The sequence below is a fragment of the Fistularia commersonii genome, chromosome 18 (assembly GCF_037954325.1).
Source record: "Fistularia commersonii isolate RoL2024-O1a breed Wild chromosome 18, RoL_Fcom_v1.0, whole genome shotgun sequence".
NCBI lineage: Eukaryota > Metazoa > Chordata > Actinopteri > Syngnathiformes > Fistulariidae > Fistularia > Fistularia commersonii.
In genome coordinates, this window is record NC_141301.1 from 12,570,488 (window position 1) to 12,594,340 (window position 23,853).

General features: G+C 45.2%; 1 protein-coding gene across 1 annotated transcript in view; it reads left to right on the top strand.

Moving 5' to 3' along the window:
- The first annotated feature begins 12,980 nt into the window (after window positions 1-12,980).
- The window catches only part of dscaml1 (Down syndrome cell adhesion molecule like 1), a 104,557-nt gene continuing 93,684 nt past the window's right edge, over window positions 12,981-23,853 (top strand). The window contains exons 1-2 of the mRNA XM_086164089.1: window positions 12,981-13,069; window positions 21,310-21,630. Of these exons, the coding sequence (XP_086020215.1) occupies window positions 13,027-13,069; window positions 21,310-21,630 (364 nt within the window). The 5' untranslated portion in view covers window positions 12,981-13,026. The remainder of the gene's footprint in view (window positions 13,070-21,309; window positions 21,631-23,853) is intronic.

Consider the following 23,853-nt stretch of genomic DNA (forward strand, 5'->3'; position numbering starts at 1 on the left):
ACCTGCCCCTGCACACACACACACACACACACACATTCACCTGGACCCAGGCGACGCAGACGCTTCAGCAGCTCAGGTGAGTCACCTTTTATTTTTCTAATATTTGCAAAATATCTTTAAAAAAATGTGTCAATTTCTTTCAAAGTAATTTATACGTCTGTATAACCAGTTGCTCCTCAAAAGTAGTTTTAGATAACGCAAAGGAGGAAGTTGAACAGCGTTGTCTAATTTTGGATTCATATCAGTCAGGCTGTGTTTTCAGGATCATTTCAAGATACAAAATTCTAAGCATTTATCGTCGCATGCTGAGTGTAGAAATGTTTTTCTCTGTACGGGAAAATTCCTACTTTGCTGTTCACAGAGTATTTAGATATGTATCAATAAAAAATAATGACAGTGTAAACATTATCATAAATGTGAACAGTGTTCACAGTGTTAATTAATCTATGATTGGGGAGAAAAAAAAAAGATTAAAATCACTGAATTTTTATTACGCAAGTGTCACCACACGGCTCATTGTTCTGGCTCGGTCTGTAACCTCCACTGGGCCGTGCAAGGTTCAAGGTTAATGAATATTGAAGCAGTAATGTATCAATGAATAACTGTGCACCGCGCCCTCGAGCTCACAGTGTGTTTCACAAGCTCAGATGCATGAAGAATTAGAATCAGAATCAGAAAAAAAAATATTTGTCCACGAGGGGCAAATTGGGGGCACATAGCAGCACATCAAGAAATAAAAAAAAAAAAAATTAAAATAAAATAAAAAAAATGTATATAATTATGTATGTATATACACTGCTCAAAAAAAATAAAGGATAAAGGAAACACTAAAGTAACACATGCTAGATATGAATGAATGGAATATTCTTATTCAATACTTTGTTCTTGACATAGTTGAATGTGCTGACAACAAAATGACACCAAAATAATCAATGGAAATCAAATGTATTAATCTGTGGAAGTTTGGGGTCACAATCAAAATTAAAGTGTAAAAACACACTAAAGGCTGATCCGACTTTGATTGAATATCCATAATACAAGTCAAAATGAACTTGTGTTGCTTCCTAAGTGGACAGTTGGATTTCACAAAAGTGTGACTGACTTGGAGTGACATTGTGTTGTTTCAGTGCTTCCTTGATTTTTTTTTTGAGCAGTATAAACTACTACTGTATAAACTACTGTACAGAATTGTCCAAATTGTAAGTAAGCTCGCGATGCATTTATATAATAGATATATCATGAGTGACATTGCACTTGGCGAGGGTGGGGGGGCTGGTAAGGCGATGAGGGGTTTTGCAGGGTTGCTGGGAATTGAGGAGTTGAACGGCTCTGGGGACGAAGGTTTTCTGCTTGTGTGTGTGTTTGTGGGTGTGTGTGTGTGTGTGTGCAGCCAGTACTCATTGAGATGCGGATACATATGTAGGTACATACCTCCCATGTCAGAACGTGAAACAGAGATCTAAATTTCACGGTGACGACTTCATTTTACTCTAAATAGCAGCTGCGGTTAGGAATTAATGCAATCCGGTGTCTCTCTCCCTCCCTCACCATCTCTCTCTCTCTCTCTAAATCTTTCTGTGTGTTTATGTGTGTGTGTGGTGGGTGAGATAAGGGCAATCAATATCACTATTAGCCTCTTAAAGTTCTCATTGAAGATCAAGGCAATCAATTTGCTATTTAGCCCGCGCCAGGGAACCCAAAGAGGCAATTTGTCAGGACATATAGAGTTTCCAGGTCTTTCATGTAACTCATCTACACTGAGTTAACCAATTCGAAATGGCCAACGAGGCCCTGCTGCTTATCAAACCAGGGATTTAAGGTAGCTAAAGATGTTTCAGGATTAGAATACATTTTAAAAAAGCCTCTTATCTATGGCCTGTATCTGGACAACAACATCTAGATGAGACATCCAAGAGGTTTAACCCTCTGGAAAGGAAAAACGCCGCGTTGATCGCAAAACCCCTGAAACTATTTGGAAAATATTATTTTCATGAACCGAGGCCACAGAAGCGTCGGCTGTCCCTTTAAAAGCGCAGACCTGAGCAGGTCAGCAGCTGGCAGATGCTGTTATCGCCAGTCTTTTGTTCATTTTGTGTATGTCCCCACAGTTGTGCCAACTGATCGTACAAAACAGAGGGTGGAAACATGTCGGCTCCTAAAGGTACGTTCACTAGTGGGTGCGCTGCGTTTGGACGGAAATACTGGAAAAAAAAAAAACAAAACACACAAGGCGATAGACAATATTTACTTTCTGCTTCATAGGAAGAACCTGAAAGAACTGTGTAACTCATGAACCAGGATAATACTAGGTTGACTTATTAACTCGTGCAGCAGGTGGTGAAGCTGTGCCTTGAAAACAACCGCTTTGCCACTGAAAACATTACTCACCAAATCGTCAAGACTGTAGGAAAAAACTTTGAAATGCTTTTGAGAAGCAGCAACATTTTTGGAATGACAAAACATTCGGGGATGAGCGTGTTGACATCCTTTGTAAGAACACCTCTAAATAGCACACAGTCAGTCTCCAAAACGCCCCTAAGGGACTGAACTGACACTGACCTAATTTCTTAATTTTCACGAGGTCACCTTGCAAAGAGTAGGACTAGAATTGACAACGTTCAATATTTTTGAGATCGGTCTGAAGACACCTGATTAGAATCAATGAAAAGTCATTTTTGACGGGCGTGTACATCTTCTCCTCATCGCTGAGAAACATTTTCACCTCTGTCTGTTCAATTTCTCACCCCAGGTGTTGAATTTGACCCTGATGCAGACTTTGTTTACGGTAAGTGCAACGCAGAATATTGAATATATGAAGGAATCAGTTTTAAAAAATCACTTTAAAAGGGGTTCCTTCCTTCAGATTTAAAAGATGTAAATGGGAAAAAATTGTAAAATTTAAAGATAAACCAGATACATATTGACTGAAATGATTTCAGATAATAGAAGAGATGTAAAGAGCAATTCGTAATATGTGGGGAATTTCAAATACAGACACAGCAGACATGGGTGACCCAGATGCGCCGGTGACAATGTCCTATTTGAATTCTCAGACTACCACACTCTACGTGTTGGAGGTTTGGTCTTCGCAGGGATCATCGTGTTCCTCTCCATTATTCTCCTGGCAGGTAGATCAACACAATGTGTGTGTGTTTGTACGTGTGATTAGCTTCAGGCTGCGGCTGTGTCACTGTGGACTGCTGTAAAGTCTGTAAAGTCGTGCCAGTAAAAGTGCCCTGTCTGATTGATGAATAGAAAACGAAAAATTAAATAAGTTCACAGTGCTACGTCTGTTCATGTTGTTGTCAGTATCAGAATCTTTGAGAAGAAAATACCTGTGTTGTTTTGACATTCAAATCATTAAATCTCCTTCATTTATTATCATTATTATTGTCATTATCATTGATTGATCTATTTTTTTTGTTTATTTATTTTACAGGAAATAAGATCCGCAACTGTGGCAGTTCCAAGGTATGGGTAAATAAATGGATACATGCAAAAGCTTGAGTGACATCTGTTGGTTATTATGACACAGTACATATTGTGTTAATGTACACATGTTTTGACTCGAGCAAAGTGCAAGTGCAACTATATTTAGAAAAAATTAAATAGCAGTGAGTTAGAAATGTAAGATTCCAAGATGAAAACGACAACTGCTTTATGTTTTTCTGTCTCCAGCCAAAACAGTCAGAGGAGGACTAAATGGATCAGACCTGACAGGAACGATGGCAGTTGTGCCACAGTGCCACTGACATATATGTTTGTATGAATTAAAGGCTCTTATTTAAATAAAGTGTACCCACCCCATTTGTGTTTATGTTTGCATTCCGCTTCCACCACTCAATAAATCATTTGCAGACTTGTGAAACTTATTTTATTTCCTTTGCACAGTCTCTTCTTTCAAGTCAGCAACAAAGAAAAGGAAGAACTTAGAAAATATCAAAGTATGCATAGTGACTGGAGTCGGGGGAGGGGATAAAACTTTTCGAACTACGATCAATTGTATGCATTAAATCATTATTTGTCTAAAATATCCAATGTATTTTCACGCTGGGATGCAGTGTTCATAAAAATAAAGAGCAAGCATAGATAAATTCAATATAAATTGAAATTGATAAATAAACAAACAACTACTTCCGGTTGTAGTATCACGCCTCTCCATTGGCCACCGGCTTCACCTTCCACTTCCGGTCAGCACGAACGAAAGAGACGACGCAGGTTAAAACCGTTGAAGTTTACAAGATGTCTAATAATTGTGTATTTATTTTAACCTACCCTTTGGCAAGATGCGGGAACCAGCCAGAGTGTGCGCTAAGACGCTTCTCGACAGAAAAAAAGGGGCGTTTTGTTTTCTATATAGTTTGGAAAGTGTTATGCTAAAGAGGCTAAGCTGCTCTGCCTTCACTACACGCTAATGGTGACGTGAATGCAAGCAGTAATATCACTTGTCTTACTATTTGTAGTTTTGTCTAATTTTTGTTGAAAACAAGATAACAATAATGCATTTTATTTAAGAAAGCGAAGTCAAACTCTGTGAACGCAAGTTACGTAATATTTTTGATATAAAGGTAATGGACCGACAGTAATGGACTTTTTTGGATAGTTTTCAGTCACAGACATGACTGATTTTAAAGGCTTTTCTGAAACTTTTAATTACCATTGTTAGGTAAAGCAAGATTATTTTTTGGAGATGCTTCCTAATGTACACGATCTACATGATCAAATATTTGATTATGTAAATAATTCCATCAAGCCATGATGAAGATGGACTTTCAGAAGCTCGTCCACAGGGAGGAGCATGTTGACACCAAATTCTCCTCAGTGTCAAGTCTCACCTGCCAGCCTATCACTGAAATTTAAAAAATATTCTGTTTTAAGCAGCAGTAACCTACAACTCTGAGGATATTAATCATCTTAATTGTTCAGTTATCCACTCATTACGCTAAATTAATGAATTTGTTACTTTGCCTTGTAATACAGTGATAACGTGACTCCTCTCCCTGTCTCTGCGGTCAATTGTGAATAAACTCCTCTGGAACAAAACCTGTATTACTCACACTTGTCTTTTGGAATCATCTAAATACCGTGAAAACACCAGTTTAATTAGTTTTGCCCCTGCAAGAGTAAATAAGTGTCATGTTTGCTGATGTGAATAAGAAGCTCACAGTAGGGCTGCACAATCGATTGAAAGTGTAATAAAACGTCTAATAGAACACCGCTGTAAGTAAAATACACCCGTGCTGCAGTGTTTTCACCCTAAACCAATTTCTACAGATAGAAGAAAACCTTTCATAACAAATTATGATATTACCAATCATGCTTGAAAACTGTGAAAATGAATCTGAATTACCCCACGAGAGTCTGATCATGGGCCAACTGGATTTATTTGAGAGGCAGGATGCTGCATGAATGTGACTGATGCTTTGTGTGTGTGGAAAGGGGATTAGTGTAGATTGCTGTAAATCTGTTGCCTTTAGTGAAATGGCAGTCTTGCTGTAGACTCCGCAACTGTCACTTCTGACTGGAAGGCAGGTGTGCGAACTCTACGGGGCTCTTGATTCCTCCGCTGGGAAATCCTCGTCTTCAGTCATGGCCATTGTTGTTTTGAGGTCAGATTCAATGCTACACTGCCTCAGGATCGCATATTTCATTCTGAGCCTGTCTAAAGACCCAAAGCTTATTTTCACTACAAGGGGCTGTACAGATCCAGCCTTCAGAGGTGCAGTGGGATTTGTAGGTGGAAAACACTTGAGCACAAAGGAGAGGCGAACTGGTACTCAGTGCGGTCTAACGTCATTCCTCAGCTGAAGAAAAAAACAAGTGCAGGTAAGTTTTTTTTTTTTTCAGTGCTGCCTCACACAGCCATGATGGTTTTGCATCCAAGCTAACAACAAACAGGAAAATAATTTAAAAGAAAAATGGAATCGATACCTGAAAGTGGTGTTATTTTAAAATAAGATATGGAATTTTAGAAGTTGATTTATGATTGATTTTAAAGGCAAACTTGTGCTTTGTCTTCATATTTGAAGACGCTTTGCCAAGTAGCTTGTTTTACAAGATATTTTTTTTTTAGATTTAATTAAAAAGTTGATTTATTTTTCTTAACCTCCAACAAGGGTGGACTCCCCCCCCCCTCCCCCCCCGTGCTTACACCCAGCTTGATTGATTTTTATTCTCTTTAATTTAGTTTCATAGTTTACCAAATACTCACCTCTGCAACTGAATGGAAGAACGGAAATATTTTTAATTACAATACATAAGTAGGATAAGTGGTAGATAATGGATGGATGGGTATTGTAACCGTTTAATCGTCTTTTTTTTTTTTTTTTTTTTAATTTTTCAACTTCCATTCATTGTGTTCACAAGCATCCCAATGTCCTCCTTTACTCCCGCAGTTGCAGATAGCGGCCACAAGATGGCACCAAACGACAGGGTGAGCGGTTTTTCGACTGACGGCAACCAGACGAGAAAGCGACGGACTCGGGATGGGCAAAAGATCCGCGCTGGAGAAGAGCAGGTAGGTTAAAAAGTAAAGATATATAAGATAAGATGTGTATTTATGCAGTTTCAATGAAGATATTTTGACAGTTCGGGGATTATCAAGTATATGGGGATCACAATAAATGCGATTTTAATATGGCTGAATAAGTGATGTGCACTCAGTAGAGAGATATTTCATATTCAACAAATTCAAGCTGATTCTAGTGGCATGCAGACTTTCAATTATGCAAGAGTCACTTTTCACCTCCTGTCACAATTTAAGATGAGAGGTCTTGTTTTCTTTTGTTTTTGAGCCTCAATATCCCAGTAATCCGAAGCAGACCAGGGCGGCTGCAGAGCTGCAGCAAGAACGACAAAGCGCATTAATCATATCACCAGAAAACTGCAGCTGATTAATTATCCCTGAATAAATAAATCATTACAGAAAGAGACAGGAGCTGTCAAACGGGGGAGTCTCAAGGACCCCCCTGTGTGCTTTCTTTCTCTCTCTCTCACTTTCACCCTTTTTATTTTCTTTTGTCTGTGCCCTCAATTCTGTGGAAAAATGGAGGAACGGAGCTGGAAACATTCAAACAGCCCAACTGTCCAGAGGCGAAGTTTTACCGGTCGGATCAGCCGCTTTTCCATAAGGGCTTCAGTTGAGGTAAGCATGAGAAGCCATTCATCACACAGTTCACTAGAGCTGATAACATCTCTGCAGCAGGCGGAGGTTTAGACACAGTGTACACACAGGTACACACACACACACACACACAAAGTTGATGCTGGACAGCTGTGAGAGGGCTGATCGGTTACTCTTCCCATCAGCATTTCGGGAGGCGCCTCTGGTAACTGTCAAAGACAAAATGCATCCGAGAGGCAAACGGAAACAAACCGCCGGTCGTGCCTCCTCGCTTTCGAGGCAGGAGGGGGTCAGCAAATAGCTGGTGTGCTGATTTAAACAAATACCGAATTATCTGCAGTTTTTTTTTATCGTTGTAAACACTTTCATTTTAAGTTTTTTGCTGATTTAGTCTTTTTGTTTATAATTCCTTAAGTACAGACAGTGGTTAGACTCCCAACCCACTGAAAGCTTATGTTTTTGAGCTTTTGAGTTTTCTCTGGCAGTGATGTGCAGTCAGGGGAGGCAGGAGAGGCCGTGCCTCACTTGTCAATCTTGGAAAGAAGAAAATGTCAAATGAAAAAGAAAATTAAATGGTTTTATTTATCAGTGATTTTTCATTTAACTCACCAGTTTTAGATCGCTGGATTTTCACATTTACTGTTCAAATACTTAAAAGAGATGTGCGGTGAGGCCGCGGACTGTTGAGCCTCAACGTAGATCACGCAATGATGGCTGACTGCTTTCAAGCTCCACACTAAGACCGTGTTGCAGTTTCTCTGTATGTCTCTATATTTAGACGCTGTATTAAAATGTTTAAACTCTTTTACTTATGAACTACATTTCCAATGCACACTGTTTTTTTGTCAACAACTGTATGTGTGTTACTAGTTTCTTATGCTGAGCGATCATAAAACAGCTGCGAAGAGCCACTAAGTGAGGCACTCAGTTCTCCTGCCTCATGAGTCTCATGGATTTCTCCAACACACATGCAGAAATGTCCAGTTTGACACAAAACCGCAGTCTTTCCGAGTTCACAACTTTTTAATGACATAATTCAAACCCTTGCAAAAGACCGACTCAAGTTATATAATGTGACATGCACGGTGAGAGTATGATTTCTGTCGCTGTTAGATACAGGTGGATTTTTAAATCCAGCACACTTTTTTTTTTCTTTTTTTCCGTTTGTCATCATGTTTCTTGAATGCCTGTGCACGTGTGTGTGTGTGTGTGTGAGTGAGTGAGTTCACTGTCAGCAGAACGGGTTAAGGCAGTGTGGGAAAGTGATAAGATCATCGCCCAAAGGTCAGGGTAGCGATTCTGCCCTCAGCTAATCTCCAACGTCCTCTAACACCTGCCGCCCCTCTCCCGTGCCGTCCCTCCTTTTTTTTTTTAAATTTTTTCACAAATTAAAAGCGAGCTCTCTTGTAACAGACCGTAACTGTAAATATTTCAGTATAAACAGCAAATTGATTTATTTTGCGTTCCCTCCTTGTTCAAACAAGTCACTGAAGACGCTGCAATGCTATGGTTGTGTGTAAACACGGTGACGTCCCCGCAAAACTTTGACTCATTCTAGGATTACACCAAAAGATGCTCACCGTTGCAGACTACAAACTGAAAGTTAGAAGGAGCTTTTAGGAGTTTTATCTCAGGAGCTTTACTTAATAAGTATAAGGTGGTAGTCAGATGCGTCATTTCTTAGTCTCGGGCTCACGACAATAACAAAGGTGTTTATTACCGCAAGTCTTTAAGTCTTTCTGGTGACGTTGCGCAATCAATAGATGAGGTCTAACTGAAGCGGAGACAGGAAACCTGGTAGACAAACAATCACCAGAGCGGTATTGGCAGCAGAGACGGTATTTGTTGGCGGTATGGATGAACAGGAACAGCGAAGGACGTCCTGATCAATAAGGAGTGTTCAGAAAGAGGAGCGGATGGCGGAGCTGTGGGCTTGGACAACGTCAACTCTGACATATCACAACCGACCGGAGAAGGAAAAGCGATGGACTGAAATAGCAAAGGTTCTGCAAATACCCGGGGAAAACATTGACTGGTGGGACAAAAATTGCTGAAAGAATCTAGTTGGAGTCTTGTAAATAGTGACCCTGTAAGACCCATAGTCTTTGTAAAATCTCAGTCTGAGCCTTGGCTGCTGCTAAAAAGATATCTTTAGATGAGATATTATGGTTTTCCACAAATCTTTTCCAAATCTTTTCAGTCTTCTGGTGTATTGGTGGCATCAAGCAACGTCATGTCAGTTTAATTTACCCCCTTTCGCTCCCGCTATCGTCTGCATCATTTATATAAAGAATGCTTCTTCATAGTATTTTAGAGATAGGTCAAGAGGTCATTTAAAAGAGATATTATCACTAATAATCTGGCCTTATTCAGGCATACATACAGCAAACACATGGAGTGTATTAGGCATGTGGTGTGTCGTTGTATTAAGCTATGAACAGTTTGGATAGTTGTTTTTTTCACGTTGGCACGCATGGAACAGTTTGGGAAATCTGAATTGGAGTGTGTTTGAGAGACACCGCAGATCTGTCCAGTGATAACACATGACGTTGTCGGCCACTAGTTGTCGCTAGATATCTCCGGTTAGCAAATCGAGCCACGGACCCCTTTTCCCTCTGACTCATGATTATAAATCTATCCCGGTGGAAATTATAAATGGGAATGCTTTACTGAGCTCTGCAAATGTCATCCCTCACAGTACTGGGTGGGGACGCAGATGAAGTCGGAGACTTGTTCCGTGTCACCCGCGGCGGGGGGGGGCGAGAGCGGCAGGTCCCTAGGTACGCCTCCGGTGGCAGCCATCTTGGAAGCGACGGTATCGCCCCGGCACGGTGTGCTTTTGTCTGCCAGCCACGGATTTGCGTCGTTCCCCGTCTCCACTTTGCGTTTGTTTTCCAGTATCGTCATCCCCCCCCCCCCCGTTCCCCTCCCAATCACGCGTGGCATCGTCCTTGTCGCTCATGCAAATACGCTCATTTGCAAATACGTAAAAACAAGAGGAGGGGTTGGGGATGTGGGAGGTAAGAGGGGACATGTACAGATGAACCTCCTGCTGAAGAAGACACCCCCCCCCCCCCCGCGCACACTCCGCCCCTCACCCCATTGCCTCATTATCCTCCCTGGCTCATTTGAATGAATTAACACCCCTTCATGTGTGCGTGCATATGTATGCACGTCCTAAAACACTCACACACAAGTGCGTGAGCACTTTATCGAGTACACGTTCACAAATGTATGTGCGCGCACGCACCGGAAAGAAAAAAACAAAAAAAAAACAAAAACACGTCCTACCTTGCTGTCATGCTCACATGCAAACGCCTCAGATGTGCTGATACACTCGCACATCTGCCACAACAATCACGCATGCTTAGTTCAAGGCAAACAACCTCCATTGGTCTGCGCCTGCCTGTTAATGTACTGCAGCATGGTGTGTGTGTGTGCGTATGTGTGTGAGATTCACATTAGCTAATGCAGAGGCTCATTCAAACCCAGCAGTATGTACAACTGGCCGGGTTGGCTCAGAGATATACAGGTGCACTGCAGCACACTATTTGGGTTCGGCCATGTTTGTTACCAACGCTGGACACAAATGACAACTCATTGGGACGTGTGATAATATTCCGATGCGGTTTTTAAGAATCGCCACGACCGTTGCCCCCCCCCCCCCCCCCCCCCCGTAACAAGCACTTTACCCCTCCAGCCACTCAAATGCGATCAACCGCCATCACGCTGTTTTTCTGCAGCCCCCCTCCCCTCTTGTTCACAACCCCCGTGACCTTGCAGCGAGCCCGACAGTCGCGTGGTGTTCCCCTCTCCTCTCTGACCTTGCTGAAGTTTCAGGGGACCGCGGGGCTGCGCATTAATACTGGATACATTAACGCTAATATGATCCTAGCATGTAGTCAGGGCCTGAGGGGGAGCTCTGATTGTCCTAGCATTAACATTAGCATCCACATTAACTTATCTGCCCCATTGCTTCCTGACCCCCCCCCCCCCCCCCCGCTCTGTTTAACCATTTTCTTTCTCTGTCATCGGACTCTCCTTCATGCCCTCGCTTCCTGTCTGCTCTCCCCTGTCCCCGGGCAATCACGCCGCAGATTGATGGCGAGACAGACGGGGATGAATCACATGGCGCTATGATTTTTTTTTTTTTTTTTAATCGGCAGCGTGGTGGCAGCCCGCGCCGGGGTCCTGTCCTCGATGACAAGTTAGTGAAGCCGTCTAGAAGCCGCTTGCCTTTTTTTTTTTTTTTTTTTCCCCTCTCCTACCCGGCCCGGCTGGCCAGCACAGCCTGTCAGCCCCCATGATGATCACTGGCTGACATACAGTACAACCTGCTTGGTGCTGTCAGTGCGGCTCACATCAGCCCCTTAACCGGATTGCCACTCTTGCCTTTTGCAGCCTTAACAGAGACTTCATGTGTTACCGTGGAGCGCCGGAGGTTCACGGTCCGTGTTTTTGCATTTTTTTGGGAGGTAGGAAAAGTACCGAGGTCCAACATTTGGGACTTTGAGTACCGCCCAAAGCCAACCAGGTGGTGAATTCGAAGTATCCGAACACACGTTCACGCCACCGGTTCTCCGCTGAGAGTTGAATTTTTTTTTTTGCGTGTGTCTGTATGTGTATCCACTTGTTACGTAAGACGGCGCGGCCTTTTCTGTCACGTTACAAAAAAAAAAAGGAAGCGCCTTCGCCGGGAACGAGAGAGGCCACAGCTCGCCTCACCTCTGTTTCGCAAGGGGGGCCACTTATGCTCAGACGCTCGCGCACAAACACAACCGAGGGATAAAAATATCAAAATACGCGGCGCTGGGTCGGAAGGTGTTTCGACTGAACGGACACTGATAGCATTTGCGGGTCCGTGTTTATTTTCAGTGACTCGTCCGTCAAGCTGAATGGCGTGGAAGAGGAGAGGATGAATGTGCGCAGCCTCCGCCTCTGTGAGTTTAGGTCAAGATCAGATGTGGATTTTGTATTTTGCAATTGCATCTACGTGCACCTGCACGTAGATTCTCTGACAGCGGTGCATGCTGTTAGATAAACCCTGAAATGACCTTTTCGGGCATCTTTGACCCCCCACATTCCCCTCAACATACACTTCCCATTTTTCTTTTTTTTTTTACGTTTTCAACAGTAAGTTGAGAAAAGCACACATGTGTCATGAACAGTGATCTATTGTCCTGTTTCAAACTGTTGGACCAGAAGTGGGGCAGCGCCTGAGCAACGCACCCCCCCCCCCACCCACCACCACTCCACGCTCCTGTTCCGCACCAAGTCTGCGTATTTTACTACACAAGTCAATAAATACTAAATGACACTGTATTCCACTTTTCCCGTGTGTGCATATTGAGGAAAAACACCTTTATTATTTTTATTATTTATTATTATTATTATTATTACTATTGTTTCCCACCCCTCGCATCTACTGGGGATTCACGCATCCACGCGGCGCGCGTAAATATCAGCAGCGCCTTGGATGTGGGCTCACCTCTCCATCACGGCACATCGAGCCAGGGCACCGGGGTGGAGAGTGGAGGGAGGAGGGAGGAGGGAGGTTGGGCATCCCGGCGAGGGGAGGAGAGACCGGGGTTGGAGGTGGGGGGCGGGGTGGGGTATGTGTGTGTGGGGGGGGGTAGGCGGTACTCTCTCCGCGGGTTCGCTTCCCGGCGCCGGAGAGTGCGGGACCGGGGGCTGGAGAGAGAGAGAAAGAGCGAGAAAGGGAGAGGGAGAAAGAGAGAGAGGGAGAGAGAGGAGAGAGAGAGAGAGAGACCGCCGGGGGAGCGTCTGCTGCAGAAACCAGTCCTGCAACGGAGCTCCGACCCGCCGCGCCGTGCGCTCTTCTTTTTTTTCCGGGGGGGGGGGACTGCACACCGTTCCTGCGAAATATTACTGCTCTTAATGGCATGTGGCTTGTAACTTTACTTCTGCTGTATTCTTGGCAAGAAGGTAGGTCGCCCTCATCCGCCCCCCCCCCTCACCCCACCGCCCGCCCGCCGCCGAAGTTGGCTGTGCGTCTTTTGTCGGTTGTATTTTTATTTTTATTTTTTTTTTTGGTTTTAATATCACGCGTGGATGTTGTTGACGTGACGTTTTCGGGGTCCGCACCCCCCCCCGCGGAGGGATGCCGATAACTTTCTTGATCCCCTCCTTTCTCCTTTCACCCCTCCTTTACCTCAATTTTCCCTCCTGGCTCCTGGACGAGGCGCTCCGGGATGATCCACCGTCTAGAAGAGTTAAAATAATGCCTAGGAGGGAGGGGGGGGGGGCGTTTATTTGCGTGAAAATCGACGTGCACTTTTTTTGTGCATTGGTGAGATGAGATCAAATCCGCATATATGCAAACAAACAAAAAAAAGCAACCCAGAAAAGCGCGCACCGTGCACTGCCCAAAGATGGCACAAGCGGCGAACATGATAATAATGATAATTCTACATTTGCATTCGTGCATGATGGAGTGCGCGGAGGTGTGGTGAAGATGGAGGCTGCCGAGCGGGGAGGTGACGCTGATACAGATCTGCGCGTCCGGCGTGCACGCGGATCGACCCGGATGGTGCGGCCGCTGCGGGGAGGTTTTACGCACGGCGCCAGCGGGGTTACAGGACTTTCAATTTTTATTTTTTTGTTGCAAAACGCATTCGCTGACTTTTCTTTTCGATTTTTTTTCTTTCTCCCTCTGCTCGATCTTGCAGAGAGACACACAGATGCGCCCGAGAGATACAGACAGAATTGCCCGGGGGGGTTGGAGGAGTAGGAAGAGGAGGAGGAGGAGAAGGAGGAGGGGGATTTTATTAATATCATGGATATTCAGATATGTGCAAGTAACACAAAAATACATAGTGTGCTGGTGTGTGAGGCAGCAGGGGTTCAATGATGGGGGGCGGGGTGATATGTGTGTGTGCGTGCGTGCGTGCGTGTGTGTGTGTGTGTGTGTGTCGGCCTTTAATTTGCAGATCACCTGCAAAGATGGCTCATGTGACACACTTTATTCGATTTGACAGAATGTCCGGCTTTTGGGGTGAAGGTGCGCGTTCACTTCTGCTGTTCTCTGTGTGTGTGCGTGTGTGTGTGTGTGTGTGTGTGTGAGTGAGTGAGTGAGTAAGTGAGTGAGTGAGTACCCCCCCCCCACACACACACACCAATGCAAATTATTCAGCCACCATTTTCCGCGGCTTCAGATGCCGTTGATTGCCCCCCCCACCGCCGCCGCCTCAGCCCCTCTGCAGATGGGAGAGACAGATTCTGTTTGCCTTTAAATATTAATTGCCCCGTTATGTTGCCGGGCATGTCTGTGAATTCGTATGACCTCCCAACGAGGAGCTTAAACCGAGATTTCATCTCTTTTTTTTTCCACCCCCCCCTCACCCCCCACCCCAACACCCCCCACCACCTCTCCACATATGTGCAAATTGAAATTGCACTTTTTTTCCCCTGCACCCACCGTTTATTCTTGTAGATATCACATTTGAAATCCAGTGATGATGGCGGTGTGTATGAGTGTGTGTGTGTGTGTGTGTGTGGAGGGGGGGGGGGTATCTGCTCCCCTCTTCCCCGGCCTTGGCAGTGCCCTCTGCCCGGCTGCAGCTGCAGGAGGGAAACCGCCGCCGCTTTAGCGACGTGCCACTGGATTACAGGGTTTATTTAGATTATACACATTGTACATCACCTCGTCCCGTGACTGGACGAGATGTGTGTGTGTTTGTGTGTGTGTGTGTTTGTGTGTGATGAGCCAGGAGGGTTGGGGAGCCACCGGAGCGGAAAGAGTGCTTGAGATGGGAGAGATGTAGATAACGCAGTGGAAAACAAACTTCCACGTCCCCCCGTGTCTCCCTCCCTCCTTTCTTTCTTCCCTGCGCCATATTCCGCTCATTTTGCACGAATCGAGTGTGATCTGCGGCTGTGTGTGTTTTTATTTCTTTATTATTCTTAATCATGTGCGCATTTGGCCAACATCTCCAATTTGAACGGCGGGGGTGAGGGTGTTATCACACATGCACGCGCATCAGGACTGCGTATTTTCTTGGCTCGGCCGCGCCTCCTAAAATGGCACACGGTTTACGGCTTATTTCTGTTTTATTTTTCACTTTCCGCCTCCTTAAACCGCACGTTTATGTAACGATAAAAATCGCACATGCATATATATGTGTGTGTTTATACCTGCATATATACACACTCGCCTGCACCCCATGTGATGTGTGTGTGTGTGTGTGCGTGCGTGTGAACTGATGGATTGATCGAAGAAGGGGGTTTAAGAATACGCTCATCCTTCTTCGTCATGATTTGGACGACTGGCTTGTCGTGAAACGGAAAGGGGCCCCACGCATCTGAGGGCTGTGCGGGAATCGGGGGTGGGGTAGTGGTGGTGCGGGGGGGGGGGGGGGGGGGGGCGAGAGGCCGGATCAGGGCCCGGATCCTTTTTTTATTATTCCTGTATTTATATATAGAGTATTTTCAATATTTTGTCCTTTGAATCGGTGCAGACGTTGCAGCGGCTTTCGAGAAAACAAAACAAAGTAAAATAAAACAAAAGGAAAAAAAAAAGAAAAGAAAGTGCCATGGAATGTGATGGATGGAGAGTGATTATTTCATCAATTAATACACTTCCGGTGTGACCCGGTTTCCCGCGGCGCATATTCGACACTAATATTGACATGATTATTGACACTATTGATCCCCTGTGGTTGTCGAACCATGTCTTCTGTTTTCTATTGCATTGATTAGGCAATTTTTTTTCTTTTTAACATTTAACCTGGTATAACCTCTAAGTGTATGTGTGTGTGTGTGTGTGTGCGTGTTGTGCTCTCGCTGCAGGATACACACACCCCGTCGTCTTTTTGAATACATTTGTGTAACACAAGTTCAGAAACAACAACAGCCGCAGCAACTTCCGGGTGTTGCGTCCGCGTGCACAAGGCGTGCACTTTCCGAGAATACCCGGATGAAAACACCTCCTTCTGCGATTGCTACGAATATTTCTGTAAATACGTCACCGCAATTGCGACGCGCACGCAGGTTTTTTCTGACGTGAAAAGGAGTTCCCGCTCCCTCTAACATGCACGCGAATGCGCACCCCCTTCAACACCCCCCCCGCCTCCCGTTGCGTGTCTCCTCCCTCCGTTTCCTTGCGCGCATCCGTTTGTGCCGGCGCGTGCACGCGCGTCCTCGTCAACACTTCACCTGTCCGTGCGTGCACTTCCGGGTATGTGCGTTATGTTTTTTTGTTTTTTTTTTTTTCCCAAAGAAGCCTGTTGGACAAATGATGGGGAGAATTACGCATCCCCCCATCCTTTTACGCGCACACGCACAAACAATCGAGCCACGCAGAACGTTTGCCCGCCGCCAGGTGAAACTCAACAGGCCAAGAAGTGTCTCTCAAACAGCTGTCACCACGCGGAGTGACGGATCCACGCGTCGTGACGCCCCCCCCTCCTCCTCGGAGAGCGTCTGCGCTCTGCGTTTGGCAGCTGAATGGCGCGTCCGTGTGAAGGAGACTCTCCCGTCTCCTTTTCAGCGTGGTACGCGTGCACATGTGCGCGTACCTGCATGCACACGGAATCAAATTGAAGTCATTGGTCAGCGAGAAATCACGTGCTGCATTCACGTCGTTTCTCCAAGGTTGGCACTAACCGGATTGTGGAACGAGGGATGAATTTAGCAAATTTTTTCTTCCTCTTTTTCACTTTCTTTTTCAAACGAAAAAAAAAGACATTTAAAAACAAAAACAGCCGATGCAACTTTCAAGGGACATCACCTGCGCTATTTTCCTGACCTCTCACCCCAGTGATACAAAAAAAACTAATACCACACACACGCTGATGCCTAACTTTTGGTAAAAAAAGAAAATACACGTCTCCGCTGTTCTGACATCCCACATCGACGGCAGTGATAATCCCTTTTGAAAAACCGTAATGGCCGCCTGACGTTTTCTGTACAAACTCCGCAGCGGACTTGTTTACCACCCGCGGCCCCTCAGACAAGAACCTCCGGCCCCCTATCTCAAATGCTAGCACGCACTCCCCAATATCACGGAGGCGAAATGACATAACCGTTTCCTCGCCGGCTCGACGCGATGGTTCTTGGCCACGCGAGCGGCGTATCTCCACCGTATCACGGTGTATCTCCACCTGCTGCCACCGTGGTATCAATAAGCAACACGCCTCTTATCAGATGTATCTGCCGCCCGGTCTGACATATCTCTCTTTCCCCTTAGCATCGCCGCTAAAAGGTGCATCGCCACTGACTTCAGTGCCTGGGTTGTTTTTTGAATTGGATTGTGTTCTGTGTGTTGTTATCTGAAGTGCTACACATGCCGCCACATTGGAAAATCCATTTATCTACATATAGATATATATATATATGTATATACAGTACATATATATGTATATGTGAAATTTGAATTTATTTATGTGACTTCCTGTGTGTGTTTTTAAAAGCGGCGAAGAGTGAGATGGATTTATAGACCTGTGTGTGGTTTTTTTTTGTTTTTTTTTTAATGCACGTGATGGAATGAATCTCACTCCGTGTGTGTGTGTGTGTGAATGAATGTAGATGAGAGAAAAAAAAAAAAGCTGCATTATGCATAGCGGTTCACTATAGGCAATATCCTTGCTTCCCTAGCATACATATTCATACTCCAGTTTTCATATCCACCGCACAAAAAAAAAAAAAAAAAAAAAACGCGAATAAATGCCAGCGTGCGAGTCAAAAAGAAAGCAGAGAAAAGAAAATGCAGACGTGAAGGTTAGAAGAGAATGAAAGACTGATGGATTCACCTCACTGGAAGGATTTTTCACATTTTTTTTTTTTTAATTCCAAATGAGTTTGACCTTCTTGATTGTCATCAGTGCATTCTCACTTGAAGGAGGAAATAAAAAAAAATGCAATTCATGAGTCCCGTACCTGTGGCCCCCCCCCCCCCCCCGCCCCGCCCGGCCCTGTTGGGACCTGCATACACTCCGGGGGCCTTGAGATCTGAAAATGTCACCAAAAATGAATGTTATTTTCAATTTTTTTTTTTCACTGCGTGTCAGCGAGGGGTTTTTTTTTTAGTCTCCTTGTCAACGTCTCAATACACACCAGTCTCAGATGAGATAAACCCCAAGGTCAAGGATTGACAAATAGTGATTTCTAAACAGATGAGAGCAGGATCGGTGTCTGTCATCCAGTTATTACTATGTCCTTATTGTGGAAGGAAACCCTTTGTGGGGGGAAAAAAAAAGATTTTTTTTTCTTCAATTTTCTTTTTTTCACTCCCGTAACTCTCCACTTTCTTTGTATTTCATCAAAACACTCTCCTCAAACTGATAGTTTGAACAGTTGCTGATACACATCTTGATCGGGGAGGGGGAACGCAACCGCGGAGCAGCCGCTTCCACGAGATGTGTGTCTTTGCATGGATGTGCGTGTGTGCATGTGTGTGTGTGTGTGTGTGTGTGTATGTGCGTGTGTGTGTGTGTGTTTATTTGAACTCGGTGACCCGAATTCACATCGCAGTCATCAGATCCCGAGCTGTAGCTTTTAGCTGTTTTTCCCTCTGAGCTTAAATTGTGAAGTCCATTTCTATTTCTCTTTTCAGTTGTTCAGTGGCGTCGTTTGGATGTTTCAAATCTGATATGTTTGAAGGATTGTTTCACACACACACACACACACACACACACACACACACACACACACACACACACACACATAAATGGAAGGCCGGGTAGACATAGATGGATAGATCGGTAGAATAACTTTAAGGTCTTTGGCTTTTAAAGCTAAAGTAAGTTTTTTTTTTCCTCTTTCAGTGGCTAAAAATAGCATTTCTTATCAGCGAGGATCGGGTCACCGGCGTGTGTTTGTAGTTTTCCTCGCGGTTCCGCTTCTTTCTCCGCATCTGCTCGTCGTGCCAAGACATCTTCGTGTGTTCCTCAGCCCAGGAGCTCTCCGTGGTGCTGAAAGTGCAGATCACTTTACTCTGGCAGTCTGCAAGTGTGACTGACACGGATTCCAACCGGTAGGATGGATTGAACTTGACCTGAATTCAGATTTTTTTTTATTTTTTTTTTGAACACAGAGGATCTGCTCCAGTTTTAGCTGGTAGGCAGAAGAACAATGACACTGACACACACACACACAGACACACACACATTGTCAATGATTACTATTTTTTCCCCCCTGCACGCCTTGTTCTCAGCTCTTGGCTGAGTTTGACATCAACAACTTAGGCAGTCATTGAAAACCATCCGCCGTGTTAGTTTGAACTGATAGATTCACACACTCACACACACACACACACACGCACACACACACAGAGGCACTCACAGCTAGGTCCAAACACCTATGCACTTGACGAGCACCTCAGCCTGACTAGTCACCCGTGTCCTGTCAACAATATCGCACCCTCTTTTTTTTTTTTCTCTCTTTCAGCACCCACCCACACACACACACACACACACACACACACGCGCACACACACACACTAGAACCAGAGGAGTCGGACAGTGGCCTCCCACGGCAGTGTGATTACAGACTGGATACGCCGTGTGTGTTAAATGTGAAAGGGGATTATGTGGGTTTAACTCTGCGTCTGGCATACAAATTTCAATCCACGTAGCATCGCTGGCCTTCAGTCTGGCAGGGAAAGGATGAAAGAAAGGAGTTTGTTTGTCACCTGATGGAGTATTTCCGGTGCGAGAGAAGAAAGAGGGAGAGTGATTTACAGAGATAGAGGTAGCGAAGAGTGGACAGGAAAGGGTGAAAGTCCTTCACTCCTAATCCCCACTTTTCTCTCTCTCTCTCTCTCTCTCACATGAGTCACCCCATTCAAGCATTTCTAATGACGTGCGTTGGGTTGTGTACGGCGGGGAGTCGATTTAGAAAAAGAAAAAGAAAAAGAAAAAAAAACCCTATCCGTAAATTATTCATCCGCGTTCTTTGCATCTTTGAAGATCTAAAAAAAAAAAGAATAAAAGAACAGTATGTCAATATCGCGCTTTGATTTGATGGCCGGCTCGTAATGACATCCGTCGATTCGGGCGACGTGCGGAGAATGAGTCGCAAAAAAAAACAAAAAAAGACGTCCGATTAATGTCTTTATATCGCCACCGGTGCGTCTTCGCCAACATCCCATTTTCTCCCGACACGGTGAGAACTGAAGAGATAGGGCTAATCCAGGCATTGTTGACACAATCCAGGAAAAGGGATTAATTAAGTATCATTGTCTGAGGAGAAAATTCTCTGGCTCGGGGCAAAGCATCTTCCCCTGGCCTCCAGCCAAGCTGAGCTCAGCACTTCTTTGTAGTCCCCTACATCCCCGCTCCCCCCTTAATCCCCCTGTACCCAGCTAACACACACACACACACACACACATGCAGGGACTCACAGATCTTTAAGGACTCCTCACTCAGCCACTCAAACCGGAAGAGGGTATTTTGAGTTATAGAAGATACGGCGGTGCGTTACACCTCGGGACGACTCGTGTGGCCGCCGCGATCCATCTCTGCCACAACCGCTTTATTTTAACAGGAACGTGGGTGATATTAGTCCAGACCGGGTGTGAGCCGGTCCCGGGTCATCTAGATGGTAACTGCACATTTCGGAGTCAGCGCCCCTTTTTTCTTTTGGGGAATCGGGGTGAGCAAAATGAGAGCCGGCTGCAGACAGGGGATTGTGCGGCCGGGGAGGGACGTCCAGGTTTCTTAAAGATTTGTGTGCGGACGCAGGTCCCTCGGTGTCAAAAAGCAAATAACACTCGGTTCAAAGCAGTTTTTTATTCCAATTAACCAGCGATGCTGCTCACGGACTCTCACAATACATCTTAAATGCAACGAGCGCCTTAAGAAAAGAGGGAAGAAGCTGGGAAATATTGATTTTCGATGTTTACAAGAGGGTGCATTTTTCAAGTTAATCTTTGTATTTTTGCATTATTACACAAGGAAATTTCCCCGTTTTATCAGTCGTTCCCGGATAGTCCGCGAGTCGCACGGTGTGAGCGGCCACTATTTTGTCCCCAGCTCAGCGACCGACACTGTTTCAGCGTCGATGCTCGACCCTGTGCTGAAACCTGTAACAAAGCCTTACTGTGATTATATGAATTGTTTTTCACTTTCACTTTTAACCGATTAGCATTGCGGCTGCTACATAGCTTTCGACGCTCAACGTGTGAACGAATACGGCGACTAATAATCCTTTTTCTCTCGTCCTAACAGTCAACAGTGAGGATGTTGTCTCCACGCGGCTGTACTTTGTGAACGCCTCCCTGCAGCGGGTGACCTTCTCAAGCTCGGTGGGGGTGTCCCTGCCCTGCCCCGCGGGCGGCGCCCCCCATGCCGTCCTGCGCTGGTACCTGGCTGCCGGAGACGACATTTATGACGTGCCCCATATCCGCCATGTGCATACCAACGGCACCCTCCAGCTCTACCCCTTCTCTCCCTCCGCCTACAACAGCATCATCCACGACAATGAGTACTTCTGCACTGCCGAAAACCAGGCAGGCAAGATTCGAAGCCCCAGCATCCACGTCAAAGCAGGTGAGAGTTCACGCGCTGCGGACCGCCGTCGAGACGGACGTTCATTTCTAGGAAACGGGATTTGAGCGGCGCGAGCAACGCGGCTGATAAAGTATTTTTCCGAAAAGGAATTGTAAGCCTTTAACCTTCGATGGAGTCGAAAGTAGGAGTTTCACCCGTGTTGCAAAAATGTGGTTTCTGACTCACAGAGAGCCAGAACATCACAAAGGCTTTCCTGAATTTCTCACAATAAAGCGGCTCACAGTGGAATTGACCCGACAACTGATGTCATAGTTTGACAGGATCGTGACTAACGTGCACAGCCGTAAGCTTTTGAATGTAACACTTCCCTTGCACGGTATCCCGAGGAGATAACGCCGTCTGCCGGGATTTGAATGGCGCAGGGCCGATAACGTCTTTTTACAATCAATCAATAGCCTTGTTGATCGCAATGAAAATGTCAACGTTATGCTTTTTGGACAGTTCGAAGGACACATGTTTTTTCCAAAAAGCAATGGTTTTTGTTTAACCTCAAATTATTTGCAAGGTAGCGCAGAGGTTAGCATTTTAGCCTCACAGGATGAAGGTCCCTGGTTCAATTCTGACGGGGGGGAGGTGGCTTTCTGCGGGGAGTCTCAATTGTGTCTCCCCGTGTTTCCTCACAAAGTCCAAAAACATGCAGGAGGTTCATGGGAGACGTAAATTACCCAGAATTATAGGATGAACGTACGTCTTCAAACGGCATGTGAATTAGCGAGTGAGTAATTGTATTCCCTATATCAGCGGTCGGCAACCTTTAACACCCAAAGAGCCATTTGGACCCGGTTTCCACCGAAAAGAAAACACTGGGAGCCGCAGTTACTTTTTGACATCTAAAATAAAAGTACCACTGTATACATTGCTTTTTCATATTTTGGGGGGTTGAAAGTCTCTACAGATTGACGACATCTTGGTGGGTATACCGGCTTCCATGAGTGTGACGTACATTTAAAGCGTCGAAAAATAATAATATAATTTCATTTTAATATTTCAAGATCACAGTAATCTTCCAATTTAGAACTAAAATAAAAAAAAGGAACAACACAAATAAAATGCACTCGGAGCCGCAGCGTAAGGATGAAAGAGCCACATACGAGCCGCGGGTTGCCGAACCCTGACCTATATGATACGTGAATGAGAGTGAATGTTTGTATGTCTTTAAATAAGGTATGAATGAGAGGGTGAATATTTGTTTGTCTCTATATGTGGCCCGGAGCCTCGACCGGCGACCCAGTCCAGGCTCCGGCACCCTTTCAACCTCGAGTTTAGGATAAGTGGTAGAGATATTTGATGAATTAAGGCATGTTTGTATAAACACGAGTGTTTTTTTTTTTTTTTGAGAAACAAATCTCGAAAAGGGTTTCATCCTTTCTGCTTGTGTGAAAGTGTCCTCTGCTGGATGGGCACCCTGAGCCCTGATCCCAAAGCCCTCATACCTTAAATGACCACTCTTCCCCTCACCTCTGTCAGTGCCGCTGCTTCTTATTTACATTATTCCGTTCAATCTCTTCAAATTCAGCTCAGGCTACTTCCTGTGTCAGATTTCCAAAGTGTTCGATTGTTCACAGCGAGATTGTCGAGTTGCTTTTTATATTCCCGGGACGCCCTCTCCATCACCCGATCGGTAAATTATGATACGCATAAGGGGCGCTTGTTCCGTACCGTTTTTCCCAGGTGGCCGGAGGGCGAAGGATTTTGGCGACTGAGTCTGAGCGGAAGCAGAAGTCTCAGGCCGCTGATGTCAAATCACCGATCAGTCTGACTTTCGCTCCTCTCGCGTCGGCGAGCTATCCATTTAAGCAGCCGGCATCCTGTTTAAGGTTTCGCACCCCCCCTCCCCCCACCCCGCCCCAAAGGACGGTTCGAGATGTTAATGTGAATTCATTTAGACTACGAAGTGGATGCCTTTAGAGCGCCATAAAGCCATCGCTCCGGAGCGCTAACAGTGGTGAAACAAAGAGCGCCATTAGCAACTCCACAATAACACTCATCTCCCACCATGTCATAGTCGCGGGGCAAATAGCGCTTTTCCCGGATTCGATCTTCCATCATAAAAGACGACGGCTTTTTATTTCATTTTATGTATTGATTTTCAAATTTGCCAGAGCGTTGTTTGCATGCTGAAAAATGGGAGCGAGCGTCCGCCCGGGGAGGGATTTCTTTTGGCGCGCAATGAAATCACCCAGCCGTGACCCCACACCTGTA